Below are 26,095 nucleotides of genomic sequence, written 5' to 3' on the forward strand. Positions count from 1 at the left end.
CAGCCAGTATGTGGCCTAGTGAAGATCCAAAGCCAGGCAGCCTGGCTCTAGATAGAATCCGTGCTCAGAGTCTCAGGGGGCCTGGTTCAAGAGCACGTAGTCAGGGAGGACACATGGAAGCTTCTAATGCAGTGTCTGCGATGGGAGGGGCTGTCTCAACCTAGTGACACATTCTTGCGTGGATAAGCAGAGCTGGGCTCAACAGGGGAGTCTATGGGAGGGTTTTCTGATTACAATAATGAGCACCTTGACAAGCAGGTGTGTGAGCAGAGTCTGATGCCGCCTTGTTGGAGGACAGATTAGAGGGCACAGGGCTTCTGAAGGGCCTGAGCCCTCACATCCAAACTGCCTATCATACAGGTAAGGCGGGGCCTTGCCCATGTGTTCACATAATATGGCTCAGGCAGAACTGGGGCCAGAGCCCAGGCCACCTGGCCCTGGCCTTGCCCACTGGCCAGCTTCTCACTGCTTGCAACTGCCTTCCTACCACCACCACCTGCACCCCACTAGGCTGCGCCAAGAAAGGGCAGGTGCCAAATTTACTGTAGGCTTCATGCCTGCCCCATTTTCCCTCTGCATGTACTGTTGCAGACGAAAGAGGGTGGCCAGGCAGGGAGCTTGGGGACAGCAGCCAGGGTCTCAGCTGTCTGGGCTTTCTCATCCTACAGGGGCCTGCTGGCCTGGCCTTGCCAAGTTACTACACAATCCCCACTTTCCAACAGACTGATGAGACCCTTAGTTTACAGATGGGGAAACTGAGACCCAGACTCACAGTCAGCACTCCCCTCTGCTTAACACACGGCTGCATTTCATCCTCACAACCACCATAGGAGGCGGGTACTAAAGTTATCCCCGTTATACAGACAGGAAGAGGTAGGTTCACAGCCTACCATGGGTCATACAGCCTATCATGAAATCAAGATTCAAACCCACATCTGTCAGATTCCTGTGCTTTTGGGCTGACAAGCTGGGGGTGGGGGCCCCTGGCAAAATGGCCAGGGAAGTGAGGCTGAAGGCAGTCACAATGGCCAGATCTAAGATCCACTTCCTTTCAGTGGGAATTTGGGGAGGTTGTAGACAGAGATAAGCTGAGCCTCAAAAAATCAAAAATGAAGAAGATGGGTGATAGGAAACTGGTATTCCACCTGGCAGAAACAGCCTGGGCAAAGGTTTGGAGGTGACAGGCATTTGTAGACTCGGCAGGGTAAGGACGAGGCTGGCGCTTAATGTCCGCGTTAAGCGGGGAGAGGAGGCAAGGCCGGAAGGGTCTTCAACAAAGGCCCTGAGCTCCAGGCAAAGCGGTTGAAATCTATCCTGGGGAGCTATGGGAGGTTTTCGAGCAGAAACCCCTGCTTGTTGGACGCCTTTCCTCACGCTGTGCCCTCTGCTTCAAAACTTTTCAATTGTCTCTAGTCATTATCTATAGTTTGGCCTTATCCGTGCGCCTGTTTCTCCGAGATTTTCCTGTCGCTCCCGGAAGAAATGCCCCCACACCCATCTCCAGCACCAAGAAGGAGCGACGCCAACGCCGGCGCGTACCCGCGGCCGCGCACGCGCTCGCCGCCACCGGGACGTGACTCGTGGAACGTCCGCTTGGGGCTGCGGCGGCCGCGGCGGGTTGGGGGGGTGAAGAGGGGCCGGACGACGTGCGTCCAGTGTTTGCGGCTGTCGCTATAAGGGCTCGAAGCTAGGGCCCTGTGCGCTCGGCCCCGCAGTTTGAGAAGTTCCTGTGTTTGGGGGAAGTTTCCTTAGGCATCCTGAGGGGTTTCCTCCGGTAGGGTTTCCGTTCGGGCACTTTTTTAGCCACCCATTTACCCTTTAGGGGTCCTCGCTGCACTCCACGCCGCTAATTAAGTGACGGACGCAGTAGCCAAGGAGACTGCCTGATTGACAGGCATAATTACCAACCGACTTCTGTAAACTGTAGTCTGAGCCCGCCCGGCACGTGGCCAGCGGCCCAATTAAAGAAGTGGAAGCGCCAAAAGGGGAGGTAACGGGGCGGCCTAGGTTGTGGCGGTTCCCCGGTGATTGCGCGCTGGGGACTGAGGCGTTTGGGGGCATTCGGACGATGTCGTGACGCAGCACAGCGACAGTGTTGACAGTGTGAGCGCACCCCTGCGAAGGGAGCTCCTCAGTCCTGGAGGCGGCGCGCCGTGGAGACAGGTTGCTGTTTGAGAGTGCTCCCTCGAAGCCCTTCAGCGAGTGGGGGAGGGGCGGCGGACGGCGAGCGGTTCGCGTTTGCGCTTGCGCCGGAGCCTCTGGCGACCCGGCCCGCACGCACGCGCATGCCCGTAGCGCGCAGAGCCGCGGTGGCCAGCAACACCGCGCGTGCGTGTTGAGGAGCCCGCTAAGGAGCGGCGCTGGCGGACGTCGGGCTGGCGGCCCGTGACGTCGTGAGGAGCGCTTTAAAGTGCGGGCCGGGCCGGGCGTCTGAGGGTCTGGCTGGGAGTCAGGCCGAGTCTCCGTAGCAGCCCTCCACGGCATGAGGCGTTGCCGGCGTCCCTGCCCTCTGGGACGTGGAGAAGGTGGAGGAGGAAGAAGCCCCGTTGTCGCCACCACTGCATGACCCGCCGCCCCTGAGGCCCGACCCCGCGCCCGGCCCCTTGACGCCCCCCGCCTGGTCCTCCGCCCACGCATGGGGGCCCGGCACTGAGGACCTCGTCCCTCCGGGGGCTCCGGGCGCCACCCCCGAGAGCCATGCCCGGCCGCCCCGCCCGCCCCGGAGGACCCTAGAGCGGCGTCGCGGGGGCCATGGCGGCCGCCAGCGGCTACACGGACCTGCGTGAGAAGCTCAAGTCCATGACGTCCCGGGACAATTATAAGGCGGGCAGCCGGGAGGCCGCCGCCGCGGCCGCCGCTGCCGTAGCCGCTGCTGCCGCGGCCGCAGCCGCGGCCGAACCTTACCCCATGTCCGGGGCTAAGCGCAAGTATCAAGAGGACTCGGATCCTGAGCGCAGCGACTATGAGGAGCAGCAGCTGCAGAAGGAGGAGGAAGCGCGCAAGGTGAAAAGCGGCATCCGCCAGATGCGCCTCTTCAGCCAGGATGAGTGCGCCAAGATCGAGGCCCGAATCGACGAGGTGGTGTCCCGCGCTGAGAAGGGCCTCTACAACGAGCACACGGTGGACCGGGCCCCTCTGCGCAACAAGTACTTCTTTGGCGAGGGCTACACTTACGGCGCCCAGCTGCAGAAGCGCGGGCCCGGCCAGGAGCGCCTCTATCCGCCGGGCGACGTGGACGAGATCCCTGAGTGGGTGCACCAGCTGGTGATCCAGAAGCTGGTGGAGCACCGCGTCATCCCCGAGGGCTTCGTCAACAGCGCCGTCATCAACGACTACCAGCCCGGCGGCTGCATCGTGTCTCACGTGGACCCCATCCACATCTTCGAGCGCCCCATCGTGTCCGTGTCCTTCTTTAGCGACTCTGCGCTCTGCTTCGGCTGCAAGTTCCAGTTCAAGCCTATCCGGGTGTCAGAACCTGTGCTTTCCCTGCCCGTGCGCAGGGGGAGCGTGACTGTTCTCAGGTAACCCACCTGGGTGGAGGGGGGCGGCTCTGCACCCTGTTGTTGCCTTAGCTACCCACCCTGGCTCGGGAAGCAGCAGCCAGTAGGAGTCCGTACTTTTTACATTTCTCACCCATTCTTCTGTTTGTAGTTTGTGGGAAGCAGGAGAGGGGGCCTGTGTTTAAAAACATGTAGCAAGAGAATAGGGATCAGGGAACCTATGTGAAATTCTGTACCTAAAGGCAGGTTTAGGGTGAACATGGAGTTGGCAGAATTAATCTAAAGCCATTTTTCCAGAAGGCTAAGATATTAGGAGCCTCTTTTCTTTTTTTTTTTTTTTTTTAAAGCAAGTTACTTTTCCATTCTGGACTTCCATTTCTAAATCTGTGCTCTTAAAAACAAGAGTTGAACTTAGTACCTGAGTCTTTCCTGTTTTGCTATTCTTGGTTTTCTTAACAGAATAATGTTCACGGATTCCTTAACAGAGAAAATACTCACAGGCAAAGGCCCCTGAGAGTATTTAATTGGTAAGAGTTTTCCATTCCCAAGAGGGGGAGTGACTTCTCTGGCTTTGAACAAATAGTGGTTGGGCCGGGAACAGAGTGCAACACACTCTTAAAATTCTCCCCCCTTGGCTGCATAAGATCCCATGGGTTCTTTGTAAGAATATGTTACCTGTTATCAGGACTGAATAAAATAAAATGGGGCTGGTCTCTTCTCCTGGTATGTGAGCAGCAGAACTTAGCTTCTTGGCCTATTTTGGGTCCCAGATCCACTAAGGATTAGCTCAGTGTCGTGGTCCCCAGAGAAGATTGCCTGCTGGAATATATTTGTTGTTTATAAGAAGTAAAAATTTATCTGGAAGCTTCCGCCTTCCAAGCCTGAAAAGATAAATCTAATAATGTAATTCATTAATCTCCAAAACCTCTTAGAAGGTCTAGGCTGCAGCTATTGAGAGCAGCTTGGTTGACCACCACCAAGAACAGGATCAAGACACACTGAGCTTTTGTCGTGAGCAGCTTAAACTCTAAAGTGAGTCAGTGGAGCCACAGTCATGAGGGGAAGCTGGATCCCTAGAGTGCTTTTAATATGACGAGGTGCTGGCTTTGGCCAGCACATATATTAGTATCAGGAAGGCAAGTCATCTGTCTCATTTGAGTTCAGACAGCTGAGGTTGCTTCCATGTTGTGGATGGTAGCAGAGCCTTGTGATGTCCAAGACCTCCTAATGGAAAAGTCTGGGAAGTTGGTGGCAGCAGAAGCAGTGCTTTAACTCCCTATGCATCTGAAACCCAGAGCACTGCTTACCTGTCGGATGCCTCCTGTCATTTCGGTTCTGAGCTTCTCAAACCTGCATGATGTTCGTAGATGGATATCTTGGCAGGGCCCTTTTAAGATGGGATTTCCAGGACAGACCTTCGCAAGGGGCCTGCTGTGTATGACAGGTAGTGGTCTGATTCCGTTGAAGGGCTCACAGTGCTCAAAGGTCCTCACACAAGGACCATTTAGTCTTTTGATGGGATATTAATTTTCTACGTTGTCATAGGCTCTCAGGGTTGTTGTCAGGAGGTCTAACAGTGGTCTGTTGCTTAATGGGAAGATCACATGGCATTTTTTGACTTTGAGACTCCCACTCGTCCCGACCCCCAACACATGCACACCCTGGATTAAAGAACAGAAATTTCACTTTGTTAATATGCAGGTCTGTTAGTGATCAGCAACAGGATTGCATCATGAGGAAAATTCTTTTCATCTTTTCCTTAGAATAGTAAAGTCTTAAAGCTTTCCCAGTCCCTTCCTACCCCTCCTGGATTCAGACTTGGCTGTGGAGTTAGTGTGGGAGGCTCAGCCATGTCCTGAAAAGTGCTGCCCCAGGCTTTGAATCCAGCTCTCACTCTCATTTGCTTTGGGATCTTGTGGGCGTTCTCTGGCTTTCCCATCTGTAGATGGGAAAGATGCCAACTTCCGAAGCCTATTAGAATTAAATGTGGTGATTTGGTGTCTAATGTAGGGCCTGGTGCGGGGCAGGCGCTTAAATGGCTGCTTGCTTTCATACACAATCACATAATTGATCCCCTGCTCTCTTGGTGGGAAAGGGGCTAGGGATTTGGTGGAGCCTGAAACATGGCTCTTCCCTTCATGGAGTTTAGGCCCAGTGGAGACCTCAGACAGGTGGACAGTTACAGCCCAGGAAGGTAACTACAAGAACACACTGAGGGGGGGACATCTTACCCATTCTGAGTGTTGGAAGTTTTGGGGAGAAAGTAAGCTAGAACTTGGGTGACTCAGGAATTAGCCAAGCAGAGAATGGTGGAGGGCACGTGGAACAGTAGCAGCTTTGGCTGCAGTAGCAGGTAGTAGCCACAGGTAAGGTGGGGAGAGGAATGGATGCTAACATGAGGCAGATGGCATTTAGCCTCCAGGGTTGGGGGTGCCCTGGTGAAGCTCTAGTTCAGGGCTTCTCAACAGTGCTCTTGTTGATACTTGGGGCTCACTAATTCTTTGTGTGGGGCTGTTCATGCATTGTGGACTGTTTAGCAGCATCCCTGGCCTCTATCCGCTAGGTGCCAGTAGTGTTTTTATGACAGCCAGCAGTCTCCAGACATTGCCAAATGTTCGGGGCTGGGGGTAGGCATAGTGCAGAATCATCCCCAGTTGAATTGAAAGCCACTGCTCTAGAGTTCTGGATCCTCCCACTAATTTAAATCTTCTAGCACCTGTTCACTTAGTACTTAGCTTACTTGTTATGCAGGTGAGTAAACACCTGCCTGTTAGTAGTGCCCCTCATCAAACCCTGCAGATGTGAGCTGGTAAGAAGCAATGCTTTCTCTCATTTCTTAGTATGGATCCCAGCCCAGAGGTGATGAGCAGTAAAGCTGCAGATTGGAAGGGAGGGGCTGGTGAAAAACAGTGGTGCTTTGCAGATGGGGAGGGAGTCTAGTAATTGTCAGTATGATTCAGACTTCAGTTGGTGGTGGTGGCAATGGTGTCTGTATCCATCCAAGGCAACATGGCAGGAATACAATTTTATATTTAATAGTGGTCAGCGTGGATGTTGATGGATGGCAAACATTGACTCAGCAGTATCTAACCCTGGGCATTTAGTGCAAGGCTTCACAGATCCTTCTGGAAGTGCTTCAAACTCCTTTCCAAACCTAGTTGGCAGTTGTTTTTTGTAACCTTCCCATTTTGGGCCTGGGCAGGTCCCCCTCTTAATGCTGTTTTTTAATGAAATAAACATTTTTTACTTCATATAAATTCATGCTACCTTCCTTCTGTTCCCTGTAAGGTGAATGAGGCAGATTGAAAGAGACTCTAGTTGGATTCATTTAAATAATTACTTCAAGGCTAATTGCTTACTTGCTGCTACCTTTAGTCACTGCTACATTGTCTATGGTGTGGTGACCACACGCCCAGAGACCCGGGCCTTGGCCACCCCTCTGTAAATGACTGTATCACCCAGCCATGGGGCATGCACTGGGCTGCTCAGCCTGCAACTCTTCCAGTTAACAGTTGGTATTGGGTGGAGTGGGCACCCCTGTCAGTTCTGGGCTAAGGGCTGATCTTATTCAGCTGGTTGAAAGCAAAATTTAGCTTTCCAGCTTAAAATAGTTGGGAAAGTAGGGCAGATAGGTCCTGGGCCACATCTCTTGTGTGGAATCTTCTGATTGCATGGGAGGGGGAGGAACCACAGGATGAAGTCAGGGCTGTGCACTCTCAGGAGGAGCTCTGGGCCAGGGAGGTTGGCTGCCCTTGGTGCTGCCAGGCCTGACAAGAAGGCAGAGGGCAGCAAAGGAAGGAAAGTGAGTGGTGAGCCATAGTCTTAATCGTGAGGCTCAGAGCAAGCAGAGAATAAATAGGCCATAAAAATTTCAGGGCTGTCCTGCCATTTTAGGCCGGGTAGTTGCTGGGCAGCCATTGCAGAGGTATGGTGCTAGCTCTCTAGAAGCATAGGCTCATCTTTGCAGACCTCTTCCATGGGGCTGGTGGGTATGCATGTGTCCTGTGGTGAGGCCAGCAAGGCCTCTGGGACAGATTATACCTGGTCACCAGGAAAACACAGATGGGCTTTTCTTCCTACCCCTGCCACCTGGGGGGAAAAAAAAAGTTTGATGGCAAATTTGGTTGGAGTTCCAGCGCCACCACTTTAGCTATTTGTCCTTGGGCAAGTCACTTAATCTTTTTTGGGCCTCAGTTTTCCTCATCTGCAAAATGGGGCTAATGATGCCATAGAGTTGTTATAGAATGTTGAATCTGTGTCACACTACTGATGCTTAAAATTTAGCTAAAAGTGTCCTAGGAAATGAGCTGCCCATTCTATTCAGCTACTCTCTGTACCTTGATGTGCATAGAATTGGGACTCAGCACATTGACGTTTTTCCCTTGATTCAAAAAGCCCTAGGACTTCTCATAAAGTTAGTCCAAGTGTCTTCTTGGAAGCTTGGGTCCGGTAAATCTGCAGTCCCTAACCCCCAGGTTACGGACCAGTACCGGTCTGTGGCCTATTAGGAACCAGGCTGCATAGCAGGAGGTGAGTGGCAGGCAAGCAAGTGAAGCTTCATCTGCGTTTACAGCCGCTCCCCATTGCTCACATCACCACCTGAGCTCCGCCTCTTGTCAGAACAGCAGTAGTGTTAGATTCTTACAGGAGCACGAACCCTACTGTAAACTGCGTGTGCAAGGGATCTAGGGCCGGGCGCGGTGGCTCACGCCTGTAATCCTAGCACTCTGGGAGGCCAAGGCCAGAGGATTGCTTGAGGTCAGGACTTCGAGACCAGCCTGAGCAAGGGCGAGACCCCATCTCTACTAAAAATAGAAAGAAATTATATGGACAACTAAAAATATATACAGAAAAAATTAGCCAGGCATGGTAGTGCATGTCTGTAGTCCCAGTGACTCGGGAAGCTGAAGCAGGAGGATCGCTTGAGCCGAGGAGTTTGAGGCTGCTGTGAGCTAGGCTGACACCACAGCACTCTAGCCAGGGCAACAGAGTGAGACTCTGTCTCAAAAAAAAAAAAAAAAAAAAAAAGGCGGGCGGGGGCGGGATCTAGGTTGTGTGTCCCTTATGAGAATCTAATGCCTGATGATCTAAGGTGGCACTGAGGCAGTGATGCTAGTGCTGGGGAACGGCTACAAATACAGATTATCATTAGCAGAGGGGTTTATGTAATTAATGATGTCATTATATATTACAGTGTAATAATAGAAATAAAGTGCACAATAAACGTAATGCACTTGAATCATCCTGAACCCCGCCTCCCCCCCTCGATCCATGGAAAGATTGTCTTCCATGAAATCCGTCCCTAGTGCCAAAAAGGTTGGGGACCACTGTGGAAAATAATTTGAGCCTAAGCTCACAATCCTGGCCCTAAAAGCATGAGCTATTAAGTCCTATGGGCCTACCATTGTTGAGGGAGGCTGTCACCAGGCCAGAATCTTGGCCAGTCCCTCCATCTCTGGTCCATGCTAGTCTAGGCAGGGCACAGAGTAGATGGGGGAATGGTGACTATATTGGAAATGTGCCTTAACTCAGTCTCCAAGACTGTCCCCTAGAAGAGAAATGTACAGTCCTATGCAGTCCCTTACAAAATTTTTCAGACTCCTCATTTAACCTGCACCTAATTCTCTGAGAAAGGGCTTGCTGTGATCCCTGTTTTGTAGTTGTAGGGACTGAGGATCTAAGTAGTAGAATAGTTCAGCTCAACACAACATTTCAGTGTCCACTGTATGCAGAGATGAGTGAGGGCTTTAAAGACAATTTCCACAAGGCCAAATGGAGTAGTAGAGAGACATGGGAGGGGTAGGGTTGAGCAACGTGGGGAAAACCCAGCCTAGGGGAGTCAGGGAAAGCTTCCCAGAGGAGGAGATAAATGTGCCGATGCCCTAAAGAGTCACTCTGGGGTATAGAACTAGTGGGTGACAGAGCTAGGCTCTGTTACTCTTGATGCTTTTGGCATATCCATCATTGCTGCTGGGCTGGGGGCTCAGCCCAGGCAGGAGCAGGCAGGCTGGACAACATGAGGTATTTCCTCTTCTCCCTGTGGAAACAAAAGAGCAGGAGGCACTGGAACTTTTCTTCATGCCAAAGGTAGGGCTGGGCCCAGGGCATATTAAGTTTCAAGCTGGCAGACTGGGACTTTCGAACAGTTTCTCTTGTAGCAGGTAGGTTCCTTAGCAGTAAGTAATGCCCTGTGGTCTCTGTTTGACACTGTCTGAAGTTTGGCCAGGAGAGCTTCCCTTGAGCAGGACTTTGAGCTCCTGTTGCCAGAGGCCGATACTCTGAGGAAGGGTCAGTGGGCTGTGTCAACAGCTTCCAGGAAGACCAGAGCTAATGAGCCCTCCAGGTAGGGTCAGTGCCAAGGTCATTTCTATGGACCTGTGCATCCCTACCTCCACACTTGTTCTGAGGCCTGGGCTTGGTGGCAGGAAACTGGCATGGCTTATTGTTTGTTCTAGAGCTCTTTGGGGGATGGGGGCAGGGAACATGGGGCAGGCAAGCTTTGACAAACGTTTGGATTTGCTCCAGAACTGCATTAAAAGAAGTGGTTCCTTGTTGGAGATGGGAAGTAAAGGCCCTTGGTCATGCCTGTAGCCGAGTCAGACAGATTAATAACACTTGTCAACAGCAGGGAAGGTTGTAGCCAACACTGCACACTCAGGCCTCAGAAATGTGCCTTTGGGAGCTTGGACTTAGCTCTTTGAGGAAGTTCTGTGTGTGTGTGTGAGACTATCTTGCAGCCCAAGTCCCCTCTCCCCCTAGTATGGAGTAACGCGCTGCAGACATGGGATAAGACCTAGGGCTCCTAGCCTTGGAAATGGGGGTCCAGGAGGCCTCTGCTGTTGGCAGACCCTTTTCATGTCTCCTTGGCAGGTACTGAACCTAAGGCTCTGGCTTACTCCAGAGTGGTCTAGGGGCCTCTGGCTTGTGTCACATGCTTAGTAAAGGTTGTTGGGTGCCAGGTATCCTGCATTATTTAACTTAATTCTGTCAACAGCCCTGCAGGTAGGCCTCTCACCACCCCTTTCCAGAGGTTTCAACCATGTAGACATACAACACTATGATTCTGCTTGGAAGGGAGGAGATGCTGTCTCCCTTTTAAAATGTCATAGTCTTTAGTAATGACAAAAGAATACCTAAGTTACAAAGCATAACAAAATGAACACTCAAGAACCTACTGCTAACCTTATTACAGATGGAGAAACTGAGGTTTAGGCTCAGCATGTGATAAACCAAGGTCACAAAGCTAGTAGGCAACAAAGCTCAGGTTTGGACTCGGGTCTCTTCAACTCCCCAACTCCTATATGGCACTTCTCACTGTGGGCTGATGGATATTAATAGGTGTTATTTGAGAGAAGGTTTTTTGGCCAGTGCTCAGGTAAGCAAAGGCAGCAGGTTCTTTTGCTGTAGTAGTTCTCAGATCCTTTAATGCACGAATGCTTTTTGAAACTATAATCACTATTTTCCAAATTGATTTGACTATAGACATTCATCCATAGTCTCTTGTGAGACTAGTGTTCACAGAGAAAATCTTGAAAAACTCTGGGCTAGGAGCAGCTTGGGTGGGGAATCTATAAAAGATTCTTTCTTCTACCACCAGCATGCCTCAAATCAGAGGTGCCTCCCTCTCGGGGCTGAGCCTGTTGTAGCCTCCTGGCTTTGTATCTCTTATTGGCTCTTGCATCCACCCTCTTGCCTGCAGTTGGGCCAGCCTGGTCATCTGAGGAATCCCAGGCCTGTGGTGTTTCTTTTCTTCTTTTTTAAAAATTTAATTTTTCTACTTTTTTTTTTTACAAACTCTAGTATGAGCCACACATCTTTTTAATATATGGGGTCTTGCTGTGTTGCTTAGGCTGGACTCAAACTCCTGGGCTAAAGCGATTCAATTTTTTTCCCCGCCCCCCTCAGCCTCCCAAGTAACCGGGACCCTAAGTGTGCCCCACTGCACCCTCTGTGTTCTTTTTGACAGTTAAGTATGTGTCTGTACAGCTAGTCATTGAGAAGGGAGCTGATCAGCAGCCATGAGAGGAAGACTAGTGGTCCAGGGGCAGGTGGAGAAGCTGAGAAGCCACTCTACCCACCCCCCCAGGCCCCTGTGGCCAAGGGAGTTTTTGGCTGTGTAGAACTGGTGCAGCTCAGTGGAGGATCTTGGGATGTGAGGGGGTGTTACTGGTGCCATGCTCCCAGTGAGGGCATGTGAGGGGCTCGGGAAGTAGAGCTTGCCTCCAGAGTTTCAAATTGGAAAGATGCTAGCTGAGAAGAGGACAGTCATCTACCCACATTGATTGGCTTGTGAGCAGTTTTAAAAGTCACATAACTTGTTGAAAATAGATACTTGAAAATTCTTCAAATATCCCAAACACAGCTATCTTCAAAATTTTGGGTCCCCCCCAAATGGAGGCTTTTTCAAGTTTTTTTTCAAGTAGACAAATTCTCTTTTGGAACATGGTAGTCCTAGTTTTCCCTGGTGACTCAGTGTTGTCAGCGGCCACCTTGGTTTCCTCTGTGTGCTGGAGGGAGAGAGAATGAGGAGGAGATGCGGTTCTTCATCTTTTCACCAGAGTCTGGCCTGAGTCCCTCCAGTTGCCTCCAGAGCCACTAAAGGTGTACCTGCTTGAGGGCTCGTGAAAAGAAGGGCTTCTGGCCTATGCAGGGAGAATTCTGCACTGGCCTCTGCAGAGGCCAGTGGGTCTCCTTTGCCTCATAGCAGGTTTTTCCTTGAATTAGCTTCTGAGCAAAAGCTTCCTGGAGCTTAACATGGTATTTCTCTTCTTTGTAAATCCCTCTCAAACAATGGGTAGAGAGTGGCCATAAGTAAGACCTGGGCCATATTCCTATTCTCTTATCGGTGGTTATCTGTCTGCACTTAACAGCCACGTGTTCTGTTTCTTTTTAGTGGATATGCTGCTGATGAAATCACTCACTGCATACGGCCTCAGGACATCAAGGAGCGCCGCGCTGTCATCATTCTTAGGAAGTAAGTGCCCTATGTCTGGTACCTTCTGCCTCACCTGCAGGCCTGTCTGGAGATGTAGGTCTGTGTCCCCTTAAAACTCGGCTCCTCTGTATCAGTGGCATAGCAGAGTGAAGCTTGGGAGAGCAGAAGTCTATAAGTTCTCTTACTTTTTATTTGAATTCCATGAGGATAAAACTGTTTTGTCTTTTCATCAGAAAATTAAGTTCTGTGGTTATTTACTAGGGAATTTAGGACCGAGCGAAAGCACATGCTCCCGATATTTATGGAGGTAGTATTGAGACAAGATAGGGGAACACTCTTGCAAACCGTCCCAGCATCTTTTCCTCACCTCCTTGGTTCTGATTTGTCACATGTGCTCTCGGTGATTATTTTTAGACTCTTCCTTAGCAGCCTGCTTTAAAAATGCCTGGGTTTTCACGTCTGGGAGGAGGAGGGAGTGAGGAGAGGAGATGAAGGTGCGATGTTAGGATGCAGTGTTTAGCAGGGTCATAGCTTGTGGCTGTTCTCTCTGGGGAGGAGATTGGGGATGTGCTGATTAACATAGACAGACCTAGCCTCACTAGCATTTCTTTCTTTCCCCTCGTGAGGTGAGTGGACTGAGATTTTTCCGAGGGCACAGCCACACAGACGTTGGGTGAAGACAAGCCTTTCTTTTCAATGGAGTCTCATTCAAAGGACAAGTGATTGCTCAGTAATAGAGAAGTCAGTGAGAAGAGCAAAACCAGTACCTAGACTTAGGCATGATCAGACTGTTGTATAGCTTGCTATCTTTTTTTTTTTTTTTTTAACTTAGAACAGTTTTATAGAAAATTGTGATGATAGCACAGAGTGTTCCCATCTACACTGCATTCCATTTCCCTAATTGTTAATCTTGTATTAGTGTGGCGTGTTAGTTATAGTCAAGAAGCCAATATAAATCTTGATTGTGGATTTTTTTGTTTTTTTTTTTTTTTTTTGAGACAGTCTCACTCAGTTGCCCAGGCTAGAGTGCTGTGCCTCAGCCTAGTTCACAGCAGCCTTAAACTCTTGGGCTCAAGCGATCCTCCTGCCTCAGCCTCCAAAGTAGCTGGGACTATAGGCGCGTGCCAGCACACCCGGCTAATTTTTTTCTATTTTTAGTTACCTGGCTAACTTTTTTTCTATTTTCTAATAGAGATAGGGTCTCACTCTTGCTCAGGTTGGTCTTGAGCTCCTGACCTCAAGCAGTCCTCCCTCTTGGACCTCCCAGAGTTAGGATTACAGGCATGAACCACCAGGCCTGGCCTAAATCTTGATATGTTATTAATTGAAGTCCATACTATAGATTTCCTTAGGCTTTTCCTAATGTCCTTTTTCTGTCCCAAGATCCCACATTATATTGTCATGTCATCTTAGGTTCCTCTTGCTGTGACAATTTCCTAGACTTGGCTTATTCTTGATGACATGGACTGGTTAGGTATTTTATAGAACCCACAGTTGGGATTTGTCTGATATTTCCCCCCTGCTCATGGTTAGATGGGGGTTATGGTTTGGGGGAGGTAGAGTGCCATTTTTTACCACATACCAAGGATGCATAACTGTCAACACAGCTTATCGCTGTTGCTTTTGATCACCTAGCTGATGCAGCTTTTGTCAGATTTTCTACTGTAAAGTTACTGTTTGACGCCTGTCCATTGCTATACTCTTAGGAAGTCACTGTGTGCAGCCCACATTTAAAGAGTGGGGAGTTAGCCCTGTCTCCTTAATGGGGGAGTAGCCACATAAGTTACTTGGAATTCTTCTGCATGGGAGATTTGTCTCTCCCTCATTTATTTGTATAGTCAATCACTTGTATCAGTATGGACTCATGGGAATTTATTTTACGTTCAAATTGTTCTGGCTTTTAAGTTTTTCTGGCTCACCTTTTTTTTTTCCCCAAACTTCAGTCAATAACTTTGGCATCCTGTCCCTTTGGGCCCAAAAGTTCAGAATAATGAGGAATAATGTGGTATGAAGTCTCTTTAGCGTGACTTTGCTACTCAAGTCAAAACTGAGTATTCATTTTATCATCACTAGAACGGATAGGATCGAGACCTCTGGGATGGTCCTGTGGTGCAGGCAGAGTGCGAGGCACTCGTGGGAGCTCCAGACACTTGAGTCAACTTGGTGGTTGGCAGCCTCTCTTCTGTAACCTAACAGTATTCCCAGAATTCATCAGAGGAAGGATTTTTAATCTGCCTTTCTACTTTCTGTTTCTGTGGTTCCCAGCACAGGCCAAAACCCAGAACCTAGAAGTAATAGAGTCCACAGAACCAGAACAGTAACTTCTCAGGTGTTCCCTACTGGCCTCTCACAGTAGCTTATTCTGGGGAAATCTTTGCTGGAGGTGGTCATAGCGTGTCAGGTCAGTCTTCCAGCTGCTGCTTCGTAAATGGTGACTTCCATACCTGTCCTCCCAGGCTGGCTGAGTCAGATGCTCCTCGGCACAGCTAGGAGTCTGCACTGTTAGCTCCCCTGGAAGCTCTTCATATATTTGGGCCCCTTGGCATTAGTCTGACCTTGGGAATGGCTGTTATGGGTGACTGAGGCTCTTCTACATTCTGACTTCAGTGGATCTGGGAGCCATTCGAGGAGTAGGCTGGGGGGCAGAAGCACAAAGCTTTGGGGCAAGGGGGCTGAAGGAGAGTGGGAGGATGTCCTCCAGCTTCCCCAGGCAGCTGAGCTGGGGAAGTGCCCAGCTGTAGGGAGCCAACCCAGGGGACCAGAAGAGAGGCTTGGGCATCTCCATTGCCTGCAGAATAAAATCCAAGCATCCAGCCTAGTCTCCTTGGTGTTTCCTTTTTTTCTTTTAATTTGATGAAGTCTAGTTTATTTTTTGAGACAGGGTCTTACTCTGTTGCCTGGGCTAGAGTGCAGTGTCTTGTTGTCATAGCTTACTGCAGCCTTGAACTCCTGGGCTCAAGTGATCCTACTGCCTCAGCCTCCCAAGTAGCTGGGACTGCGGGTGCACACTGTCATGCCTAGCTAATATTTTAATTTTTTTGTAGAGACAGGGTCTTGCTACATTGTTCAGGCTGTTCTCGAACTCGGGATCCTCTCGCTTTGGCCTTCCAAAGTGCTGGGATTATAGGCATGAGCCACCATACCTGGCTCTTGGTGTTTTCCCCTTCATCTTCCACTCTTCACTTATTTTAAAGTACCGGCAGCTCCTAATTTGGTCCATGGACTTGTGTCCTGGGCTCTTGTGGCAGTGTGGCCTCCATTACGAATACCTTTCATCTAACATGTTCATCTTCTGATACACACCCCAACTCCCCAAATGACCTACATATACACGCTGAAAATTGGTTAACCTAGCCATTCTTCAAGGTTCAGGTTGACCATTTTGACATGCAGGAAGCATCATGTACACACCTGTAACTCTGGTAGCGCACACATGCCCCAGTTTAGACTGTCACAGCCCGTATGCTTGCCATTGTGGATTTCCAAATCTACATTCTGTGGGAATAGAGAGATCCCTGTTCATTTGGGGCCCAACATGAGGCCTAGCCAGAGGAGACTCAGTCGGTGTGTGGAGAACTATTCACACCAGTGAGGAGCAGCTCCAGAGTAGCTATAGGGGCTTGTCTTAGAAAATAAGTTGTGACAAGTTGAAAAGGGGAGCATCCTGGCCCAGGCACCACCCAGAGGAGATGAGCAGGATGTGGCCTTGGGGTGGGGGGGGGGCGGTGAGGTACCTGGTTGATTTGATGTCTTCTGGTGTGGTTGTATTCTGGTGGGTAGAATCTGAGCATTGAGCCTGGCTCTTCTCATAGGCAGAGGGATTGGAGCCAGTCCTGCCTTCTCTTAAGGTCACAGAAAGAATGCACAGGCTGCTGAGGGAGGGCCTGGGGTCTCTGTCACCAGCTCAGGTCAGTCAGAGCTGGCAGTGTCTTTCCAGGGGCCTCATGGAGGGAAACAGGTGGATAGCTGTCAAGTGCTTTCTTGTTCAGCAGAAACTCCTGTGAACATGGGTGGTTCTGAGTCTTCATGCACATGTGCCCTTGTTTCTCACGGGGTGGCTATAAATGACCTTTTGAGAGTCTCCCAGGAGTGGAATCCAAACATTATTAACATTCCCTTGCTGTTGTAATGCTTGGGGTTGCAACTTAGCCAGTAAATGGCTGAGTGAGACCTTGAACCTGGGTCTCCTGGTGCTGAGTCTTGTGGCCCTTTGGTGGTTCACACAAACACCCCAAATCCTGCTGTTGCCCCCCACTGTGTCATTGGGATAGATGCTTTGAGTTTAAGAAACTGGAGCTCAGATATAGAAGAGCTTACTTGCCTCTTTATAATCTTTGGTACCCCTGGCAGGGAAGCTGGACCTAACCTTTCTGGAGGTGCGGTTAAAGTTTTAAATTACTGATTAGATACCAAGAGGCTGACCAACTTCAGAGGTATAGCAATTCGTCTGTGAAGGGGAACCATTCTACTCCTTCCATGATTCCCTAGTACGCACCCTGTGCTCCTCCTTCTGGAGGACCTTGCTAACTGCCCTATGCCAAGTATCCATGTTAACCTTGAGAGTAGAAGGTAGAAGGTGTTGAACTCAATGTGAAAAGTTGCTCAGATAGAAAGTGAGTCTCAAGTCATCTAGCTAGTTTGGAATGATCTTGGAGCAGGGATTTCTCACTTGACAGAAACACCAAGGGTCTACTGTGTACAAGGCACCAGAGGTAGGCGCCATAGGAAACTTAGTGTTCCCTTGGTGCTTTGTATGTAACAGGTTTGCACTTTGCATGCCATTCTAACACAAAGCAGAGTGAGCCCTGGTATAAAAGCAGAATATATTTCCTGGGGGCCAGCCAAAAAAGAAAAAGTTGCATCCAATTTAGGGGGAGGGTGGGCTTGGTAGATCTGACCCCTGAGCTAGAAACTGCTGGCCAGGCAGAAACGGTAAGCTCAAAGGCTGGAAGGCAGGGAGTATAGGGGACCTCTTTAGATAAGGGGTGAAGGAGGGAGGGATGCCTTGGATCAACATTTGATCCTCAGGAGATGGCTTGTTGGTCCTCAGGGCCTTCTAGTTAGTGTTTCCAGGAGGCTTCCATGGCAGTACCAGGTCTGCCTATAAGACTTGTATTCCTGAGGTTGGCACACTCCAGTTAATCAGATAAGGTGGCTGAAGGCAGCCTATATAGCCCACTTCTTTGCTTTTGGTCAAGTGGAATCAGCTCAGAGTGGTCTGAAGCTGGAAAAAGCAGTTAGAGATCCATTTGTCAAATAGTAACTGAGGCTGCGTGTGCTAGACTCTGTGCTAGTGCCAGCAGTGGAAGTTAGTGTGGGTTCTTATTCCATTTGTCCTTTGAGGGAAGGCAGACATTTAGCATCTCACCAGGGATTGGTCAAGGAAGGCTTTCTGGAGATGTGCCACCTGAAAGTAGTCAAGGATGTTTGGGCCTCGGCCAGGCATAGAAGGGAACTCAGGGACGAAGTTAGTCAATTCAGAAGGTACGCTCTTTACAGAGACTAGAGTCCAGGAAGTCCGAGGTAGTCTATTATTCTGGAACACCGAATAGAGATTGGGTGGAGGACTTGATATAATCTAGGACAGAAATGACTTCATGTTGTGTGGAGAAATCTGGAGGTCACTAGGGAGCCATGGAGGCATGTGAGCTGTGGGGTGAGGGATTTGCATGTGGGAGGATATTTGTAGGAGGCTGAACTCAATGGTTTATTTGGTCATTCAAGCCAAAGAGTGCTAGGGGGGGTCAGGAGGGAGCCCCTCCCTGAAAGCCAAGCACCCCGAGTGTGAGGCTGAGTGTGTGGAAGAGCAGCCGTGGAAACAGAGGGTGCACTCTGGGCTGCTTCCCTCCACAGCCAGCTGGAGGAGTGGCCATCTCTTGGTTTCCCTGGCTCTGACCAGTGCTTGGTATTGCCCTTGTCTCCATGATTCTTGTTCCCTGTGGCTAGGTGTAGTTCACATTTGTTCCCTGGTTCAATGAGTGTGTGTATCCACATGCATACACCCTGTCCATTTGGCAGCCTAACCATTCTGACGTGTCTGCAGCCTGCCCAGGGCGTATGGGGACAATGAGATTACCAGGGGAGGTGACAGACTTGGGCTTTGGCCCCTGGGTCTGCTGCTTTTTCTCCAAATGCAATCTTACCTGAGCCCTGTGTTCTTACATGAAAATTGGGGCAGTTAAGGTTAAACCTGTGAATGTTGGGTGGGTTTTCTCCTAGCCCCTTCTTCACTATACCGTCCCTCTGATCTTGATAGATAGTAGGGGATGAAGAAGGCTGTGCTCACTGGAGGTACATTGTGAGCAGAGGCACATGGAATAGGAGGGGAAGAGAAACTCAAGTATGGAGTTCAGTGGCCCAGGTAGAGGAAAGCGAACTTGGTCTTTGGCCTCATGGTGTCCTGGAGGGTGACATTGTGATACCTTACTAGGTATGAGCTGTAGGAATCCCTGAGTACCTGTGATGCTGGCCTTGTGTTCTGGTTGGCATCCATGGAGCCCTGGCTCCTGGGGCTCAGGTATGTACTGTAGTATACAGTCATGTTGACCAGGCTGAACGATTTAGAAAGGCTCCCCTCAGGGCCTGGGTATCACCTGTGTCGGGGGGAGGTCTGCTGGGAGCCCGGGACCATGGGCCTCTTCTTTAGGTGATACTCCTCATGTGCTTTCAGGCTCTTCTGAACATAGCATGCTGCCATACCTATTTCAGAACTGCTCTGTGGAGAGAGCAGAGTAGGAATTAGAGAGAAGCCTGATGTTGGCCAGAGGTTGGTGGAAGATGAGTGAGGCAAGTCCCATGAGAGGAGTGGGTACTATTATGGGAGAGACAGCAGGGTGCAGGTCTGAGCTTTGTGGGAGACTGGTACCCAAAGATTCTGGAGCTTAGACCTAGACCTAGGGGCCCAGAATACTAAATAGACAAAGGGGTGCTTGGGTGTGTCCGCCACACTTGTCTCTGCTGTCTCGTCCTGTTGGAGAGCCAGGCTTTTAGCACAAGGGTGCTTCGTGAGGGTGGAGCCAGGAGTTAGAGAGTAGCTGATAGCAGGCTGGGGACTACCATCCCTCCAGGGTCACTGTGGCCTGAGTACGGGCTGGTAGTCCATCTCCCAGACACAGTGCTCTGCTCTGCTGCAGTGAAGAGGGCCCACTTGTACTTTAGAGGCCATTGTGGGGTATCAGCTGTGTGACTTGGGGTGGTAGCTATGTGACTCGGGCCAGTGACTTTCCCTTGGATTTAGCAGTGCTCCCCTCCCCCCACCCCTGTAGTGGGAATGCTCCCCAGCAGCTTCTCTGGAGGATTACACGTGATAAAGGAGCATGAAGGGAGCACCTGGGACAGAATCAGTTCCCTCCCTTCCCGTCAGTTCACATGTGGGTGTTGTGGGCATCCTTTGTTCTGACCTTACTTTTACCTACGCCCAATCCCTACTTTGTCCTGACCTCTCTAGGGGTGGTGGTCTGCCAGCTAACCCTCACCTCACATACCTAGGTTGCCTTGCTCTGACTCCGGGATACTGACTGAGATCTGTAAGACAGGTCTTTGTTCCTCCTGGGGAGGCCCAGATCCAGATTTTACTAGAACTGGGCCTTCTGACTCTAGATTGTTGTGTTTTGTGTTTTTTTTTTTTTTTTTTTTTTCTGAGACAGAGTCTCACTCTGTTGCCCGGGCTAGAGTGCCGTGGCGTCAGCCTAGCTCACAGCAACCTCAAACTCCTGGACTCGAGCAATCCTCCTGCCTCAGCCTCCCGAGTAGCTGGGACTACAGGCATGTGCCACCATGCCCAGCTAATTTTTTCTACATCTATATTTTTTTAAGTGTCCATATAATTTCCTTCTATTTTTAATAGAGACGGGGTCTTACTCTTGCTCAGGCTGGTCTCGAACTCCTGAGCTCAAACAATCCGCCCACCTCGGCCTCCCAGAGTGCTAGGATTACAGGCGTGAGCCACTGCGCCTGGCCCTGACTCCAGATTTTTGGCTCTTTCTGCTAAACTCTGAGGGGCCTAACCTGGTCCATGGGAGTTGGTGCCTTTTAACAGGGGCATGTTCTGAAGTTAAGCAGCTGGTGGGCTCAGGTCTTGGGATTTAGGTCTAGCCTGTCTAGAGCTCACCCCACAGCTTGGTGAGTTTTTGGAAGTGGAGGGGAGGGCAGGATCTTCTCCAGCTTTTATAAGATGTACTTGTAATAGTCTTAGGTGATATGTCAGGAGCCATTTGGGCCCCAGAGCGTATACTATTCCCAAAGTGGGTGCAGAAGGCTGGGTTTCCAAAGTGGGTACAGAAGGCTGGGTTTCTAGTAAGGCCACCTCTCATCATCTCTTCTCTGAGGGCTGCCTCTGATGACAACAGGGCTGTCGTGCTGTGCAGGGGGAAACAATGCTCTTCCCTTCCTTCAGGCAGCCAGAGAAGCAGAGAGGCAGCTAGTGCCCCTGGCATATCTGTCCAGGCTCAGGTGGTCCCACCTGTCTCCCTAGCATCTCCAGCAGTACTAAACCCATGGTGTGGGTATACCACCACTGCCTCCCCAGGCAGGCCACCCCAAGTAATAAGCAGCTCAAGAAGGGCTGGAGCCCACGCCAAGTTTCAGTGTGGCATCAGGTTGTGGCACAGGGACTCATCTTGGTGACTCTGCTGTTCTCTTGCCATCTGTCATTCACCTAAGGAAACAACTCCGTAGTGCCCCACCAGGGGTTCATTAGGGCTTTTGGGGGACCCAGGGCCTTGCTGCCCTGATACCTGCATGGTCTTAATTTTATGGGTGCCAGAAGAGGGTCTTCTCTTTGAGGCCCTTGGAGTCCTTTCAGTCAACTTTAATGGGCGATGTTTCACGTCGTCTGATGTCTGCTGCCTGGACCTCTCAACTCAGTGGTATGAGGCCTGGTAAAGAGGTCATCAGGGCTCAGGTAATTCTATTCTATTTCACATCCTCATCTCTGGGTGTTGCCCATCACCGTCTTTACCCAAAGAATCCTAGCTGTGAAGGAGGCAACTTGCCTTTGATTCCTAGACCCTCAGAACTGAAGGTCTAAGGTCATGTCACATTTCTCCATCCTTTGCTCAGATGTGGCAGCCGAGGCCTGAAGGATGGTGACTAGCTTGGACTCTAGCAGCGCCAGGACTGGATATTCCTCTTCTTGCTGCTGGGTCCTGCTTCCCTGAGCCTAGAGCAGCCCAGAGTAGAGGCTGAGACTGGTCGGCCAGTCAGTACAGCTGGGCCCCTCTGGCCTCCCCCACCATGAGGCCAAAGCAAAGGGGCAGGGATGCCTGCCCACCTACCACTTTGAGCCTGAGGCATCAGAACATTGGTTCCCAGCTGTAAGGAAGAGAGATGCCCCCTGCTGGCTTCAGGAGAGAGACCCCCTTCCCCACCCCCCCAGGTTCAGAGTAGCTCCTGCCTGTCAGACTTGAAGTCTCGCGTAGGCTTAAACTTTTCCCCACAACTTGTAGGATGCATGATTTGCTGCCTTTCTGACTCAATTTCTCCCATCTATTCACAGCAGCCCAGTCAATGGAAGGTGGTGGTGGAAGCCATGGGGAATTGGGGGATCTGTAAGGACCAGACACAGTTGTTACCCAGAATGCCAAGTCGCATAGCCCAGGGGACTTCTTGCATTTCTCCCCTGCTCTCTTTCCCTCAGCATCCTTGTGATGAGGTGTGTCCTTTTGAATCCTGCACTGACCATAGCCCCTACTTCCTCAGAACCAAGTTACTACTCGTTTTCTGCGGACTCTAGAAAAGGTGCCTTGAGGGCCTTCTGCTAGTGCCCTGTCACTCCCTACCCAGCCTGTTACATAGGGCCCTCTCCTGCCCGTTGCTCCCACCTGCCTGACTTGCCAGCCTTCTCTGTGCCTCACAAGAAGCCTCAGGGCTTCTTTGAAGTTTTCCGGACCTGCTTCCTTCTGGTTTGGCTTTATAAAGGAGTTGGGTCATTGCCCTGAACTGTCTCTACCCAGCTCCTCCACCCCCTCTTTCTCATCTGTACTTGGATGCTTTCCCTTTACGAGGTGGTTTCTTCCTTGAAACTTGTACCCAGTGCTGGTGGGGACTTTGCCTTCAAATTCCCACTGGCCTCTGCCTGGTCAGCATCTTGGAACAAGCAGAAGCTGCCAGGTGACCACAGTGGAACCAGAGTCAAGCTCATGATCATGAAGTGAGCTTGGGCTGCCCTCTGTGGCTCTGCCACTCAGCCTCAGTGTCCCTGTCTATATAGGGAGAAAGAGTAGCTCTGGTTCTCTTACCCTCTAGCCTCTCTGCAGGCCTCGACCAGGGATCCTTTCTGTGTTGGTGCCCACCAGTGGGGCCCTGAGTCTTCTGGCAAGTGGAATAGATGCCCCCAGCGAATCTCTGGGCCCAAGTAGGGTGATGTGAGGCTCCCTCATTCAGCTAAGAGAGAGCCCTGGGATCCTTCTGGTGCAGCAGATACCTATCACTGGAAGTCTTCAAACAGAAGTGTTCTCATTCCTTACTCCTAAGCCTGAACTTGAAAAGGAAGGAGGGCCTTTGGAAGTCAACTAGGCCAATCTCTAGTTGAACCACAAGGAGGCTGAGGTACAGAGTGCTGACTTCCAGGCCCAGCTGGCCCCCACTTGGCCTTACTAGAGAGAGAATTGGTTTGATGGGGCCCACACCCTCACCAGAGGCCCATTGGTGACCCCATGTTTCCTTTGCAGGACAAGATTAGATGCACCCCGGTTGGAAACAAAGTCCCTGAGCAGCTCCGTATTACCACCCAGCTATGCTTCAGATCGCCTGTCGGGAAACAACAGGGACCCTGCTCTGAAACCCAAGCGGTCCCACCGCAAGGCAGACCCCGATGCTGCTCACAGGTACTCAGCTTAGGACCCTCAGAGGGCAGCAGATCAGCCCCGCGGCCTGGACACAGGGTGAAATGGGTGGGGAAACCTGAGGGGTAAGCTGGTTAGGAGTCTGAGATTGCCCACCCTTCCAAAGCCTTATGTCTGGTTCCTCTGGTTTGGTGGCATTGGTAGCATTCCCACCTAACCCCTGGCCAACTGCCTGTACCCCCAGAGAGACTCTGACAAATGGGAATGTGTTGTTTCCTTCCTGTGACTTCCTTTGCTCAGTCCCATCTAGCCAAACACTCTGGTGGGTTTATACTTAGGTGTTAAGAGGGAATCTTGGGACTTGGAAAATGGCGAACCAGGTACTCATTTCAGAAGGGTTGGGTAAGGTTTCTGAGGAGGTAAACAGACCAGAAGGATGAAGAAGACGTGTGGAAAGGGCATTCTGGATAGGAAGTGCTATATGTGAGCTGAGCCCCCAAGACAGAAAAGAGCTTGGTGGTTTCAGGGGCTAGTGGGGTTGGTGAGTAGAGAAGGAGGGGGAGGGCATGGGGGAGCCGAGAGAAAGTGGGGAGAGTGGGGAAGTAGAGGTAGACAGCAGGACCATGCAGGGTCTTGAGGCTGTAGTAGGGAAGACCTTCTATCCAGCAGCCCTGGCCGTGTTGTGGGGCACCAGACTCAGCTAGGCAGACCCCACAGAGTAATTGGGAAATGTCTCAAAGACTAGGGTGGCCACTGGCACTTAGTGGACAAGAACCTTCCATGCCAGTGGTTGTACCAGTACTACCCTTCATTGAGGACTACTGGGCTGGAGTGACCCATCCCAAGGGTGAGGATTCTGAGGCCAGGCCCAGAGGTGGCACGGCCAGGCCTTTCCTGCCAGCTTCTCAGGCAGCGCCCCCTTACCTTTCCTTTCAGGCCACGGATCCTGGAGATGGACAAGGAAGAGAACCGGCGCTCAGTGCTACTGCCCACACACCGGCGAAGGGGTAGCTTCAGCTCTGAGAACTACTGGCGCAAGTCCTACGACTCCTCGCAGGACTGCTCGGAGACGGCAGGCAGCCCTGCCCGAAAGGTGAAGATGCGGAGGCACTGAGGCCCGCCCACCACCCTCCTGGGAACTCTGGCTAATCCTCATGTAGCTGCCCCTTCTTTTGTTTTGTTTTGAGGGTTTTGTTTGTTTGGGGTTTTTTTTGTTTTGTTTTGTTTTGTTTTTTTTGATCCTATATATTTTTTCTTTGATTTGTTGCCTGTTAAGGCTGAAGAACAGAACTGGCCAGGACCTGGGTTCTCATGTTCCTGGTTTTCCTCCTGGATGGAAAGGCTGTTGGCATCTGTAGGGGACAGAGGCTCACGCTGGAGTGGCCAGTAGAGGTGTGGGTGCAGCTGTTTTCAAGTGGGGCTGTGTCAGGCAGGGTTCATTTAAAAGCAGCAAAATGTTTTAGTTAAGAAAATTCTTTTGCTTTCATTGTAAATCTTTGCCGTGTTCTAAACAAAGTTCAATCTCTTACCCACCCCTTCCCTCCACTTACGTGCTTGGTTGAGGTCTCCTGGGACCTTACTGGTTCTGCGCTGGGCCTGCTGTCCTCCACCTTTCACCTGCTCTCTGTGCCCTGGAGCTCATGCAAACACCCTTCCTTCCTCCTGTGGCAGGGGGGTTCAGGTTGGCTGGGCAGGGGCTTCAACAGTGCTGGCCCCTACCACCTTAAAAGCTACTGCTGAGCCCCCTGGGCTTCCTCCACACGTACTGGCCTGCTCTGCCCACAGTTCCTTGGGCTGCTGAGGGGCTAGCGCAGCGGTCCTGACCTCTCTTGCCAAGAGCACACCTCTTTGCTGGGTTGCTCCTTTCAAGCATATGCTTGTGATTATATGGAACAGTTAGACTCGCCATGTTGGGTCAGTTTTAGGAATTTTTTCTAGCTAGAGGGACTGGTGTCCTAGCATTTGGGGTATGGAAATTTGTTGTGATGTGTGGTAGGGTTTTTGTTTTCTTTTGTTTTGAGTTTTTTCTTTTGGTCTCTTGGCTTCTTTCTTTCCCTTTCCTTCTTCCTCCATGGGCCAGCTTGGGCCGCCTCCCCTGCCATCCCTCTAGGAAGGCGCCTGCGCCCTCTGCCTGCAACATGCGTCCAAGGCCAGAGCTGAGGCCTGCAGGCCGGATTGTTGCTGTCTCCACCTCAGGCATGTGAGCTGGGGAAGCGGCTTTTAAAAAATTATAATAAAAGAAAAAGTTAAAGTTTTTGGCAGTTTCTACCCACTCAGATCCTGGTAAGCTGCAGGGTTTTGCTGATCTAGATTTATTAGGAATGTCTTCTCGTCAGCCAGGCCAGGACCTGGGCTTGCCGAGAGCAAGGCCTCCCGGCAGCCAGGCTACCACCATTCAGGCCTGAGGTCTCAGAGGCTACAGAAATCTGGGGCAGCCACCATCAAGAAGCCCCTCTCAGGGGCCAGAACTCCTTTGCCAGCGTGGATTCCTCAAGTCGGGACTGCATAACTAAAGCAGTTGCAGTTTTATTTTTTTTACAGCTTTTTTCCCAAAAATGATTTGTAGTTGTGTGTGCAGCACTTTGCCCGATATGTGTGCTCTACAATAAAAACCAAATCTAATATATTTTGAAACAGTTGTCTGATGCTGTCATAAGAGAGGGCTTGCCTTTGGTGCTTCTTTAATCCTGTTACTTCTTAAAACTTTGGACGCGGGTTGGGGAGGCAGAGCTCATTGCCCACCAGGGCCCCAGAGGAGACAACAGTCACTAGCACTAGGGCTCTTGTGTGCCCAGCCTTGGGCTGATGACTGAAAATGGACTCACCCACTGCCCTCTCTCGCACTCCAAGGAAGATGGACTTCGTAATCCGTGGTG

The 26,095-nt window shown here is 50.7% G+C and overlaps 1 protein-coding gene across 1 annotated transcript; it reads left to right on the forward strand.

Moving 5' to 3' along the window:
• The first annotated feature begins 1,993 nt into the window (after positions 1-1,993).
• On the forward strand, positions 1,994-25,853 carry ALKBH5 (alkB homolog 5, RNA demethylase). Its single transcript, XM_045526901.1, has 4 exons — positions 1,994-3,521; positions 12,394-12,474; positions 23,106-23,261; positions 24,156-25,853. The coding sequence occupies exons 1-4, from the start codon at positions 2,752-2,754 to the stop codon at positions 24,331-24,333; spliced, it is 1,185 nt and encodes a 394-aa protein (XP_045382857.1). The 5' UTR covers positions 1,994-2,751; the 3' UTR covers positions 24,334-25,853.
• The last annotated feature ends 242 nt before the right edge of the window (positions 25,854-26,095 follow it).

This window comes from Lemur catta, chromosome 15 (assembly GCF_020740605.2).
Source record: "Lemur catta isolate mLemCat1 chromosome 15, mLemCat1.pri, whole genome shotgun sequence".
NCBI classification, from domain to species: Eukaryota; Metazoa; Chordata; class Mammalia; order Primates; family Lemuridae; genus Lemur; species Lemur catta.

Excerpts from the sequence above, each read along its gene's own strand:
- ALKBH5 (XM_045526901.1), top strand. The coding sequence starts at position 2,752 with ATGGCGGCCGCCAGCGGCTACACGGACCTGCGTGAGAAGCTCAAGTCC. Across the intron at positions 12,475-23,105 it reads GCTGTCATCATTCTTAGGAA|GACAAGATTAGATGCACCCC; the intron begins GTAAGTGCCCTA and ends TTTCCTTTGCAG. Across the intron at positions 23,262-24,155 it reads GACCCCGATGCTGCTCACAG|GCCACGGATCCTGGAGATGG; the intron begins GTACTCAGCTTA and ends CTTTCCTTTCAG.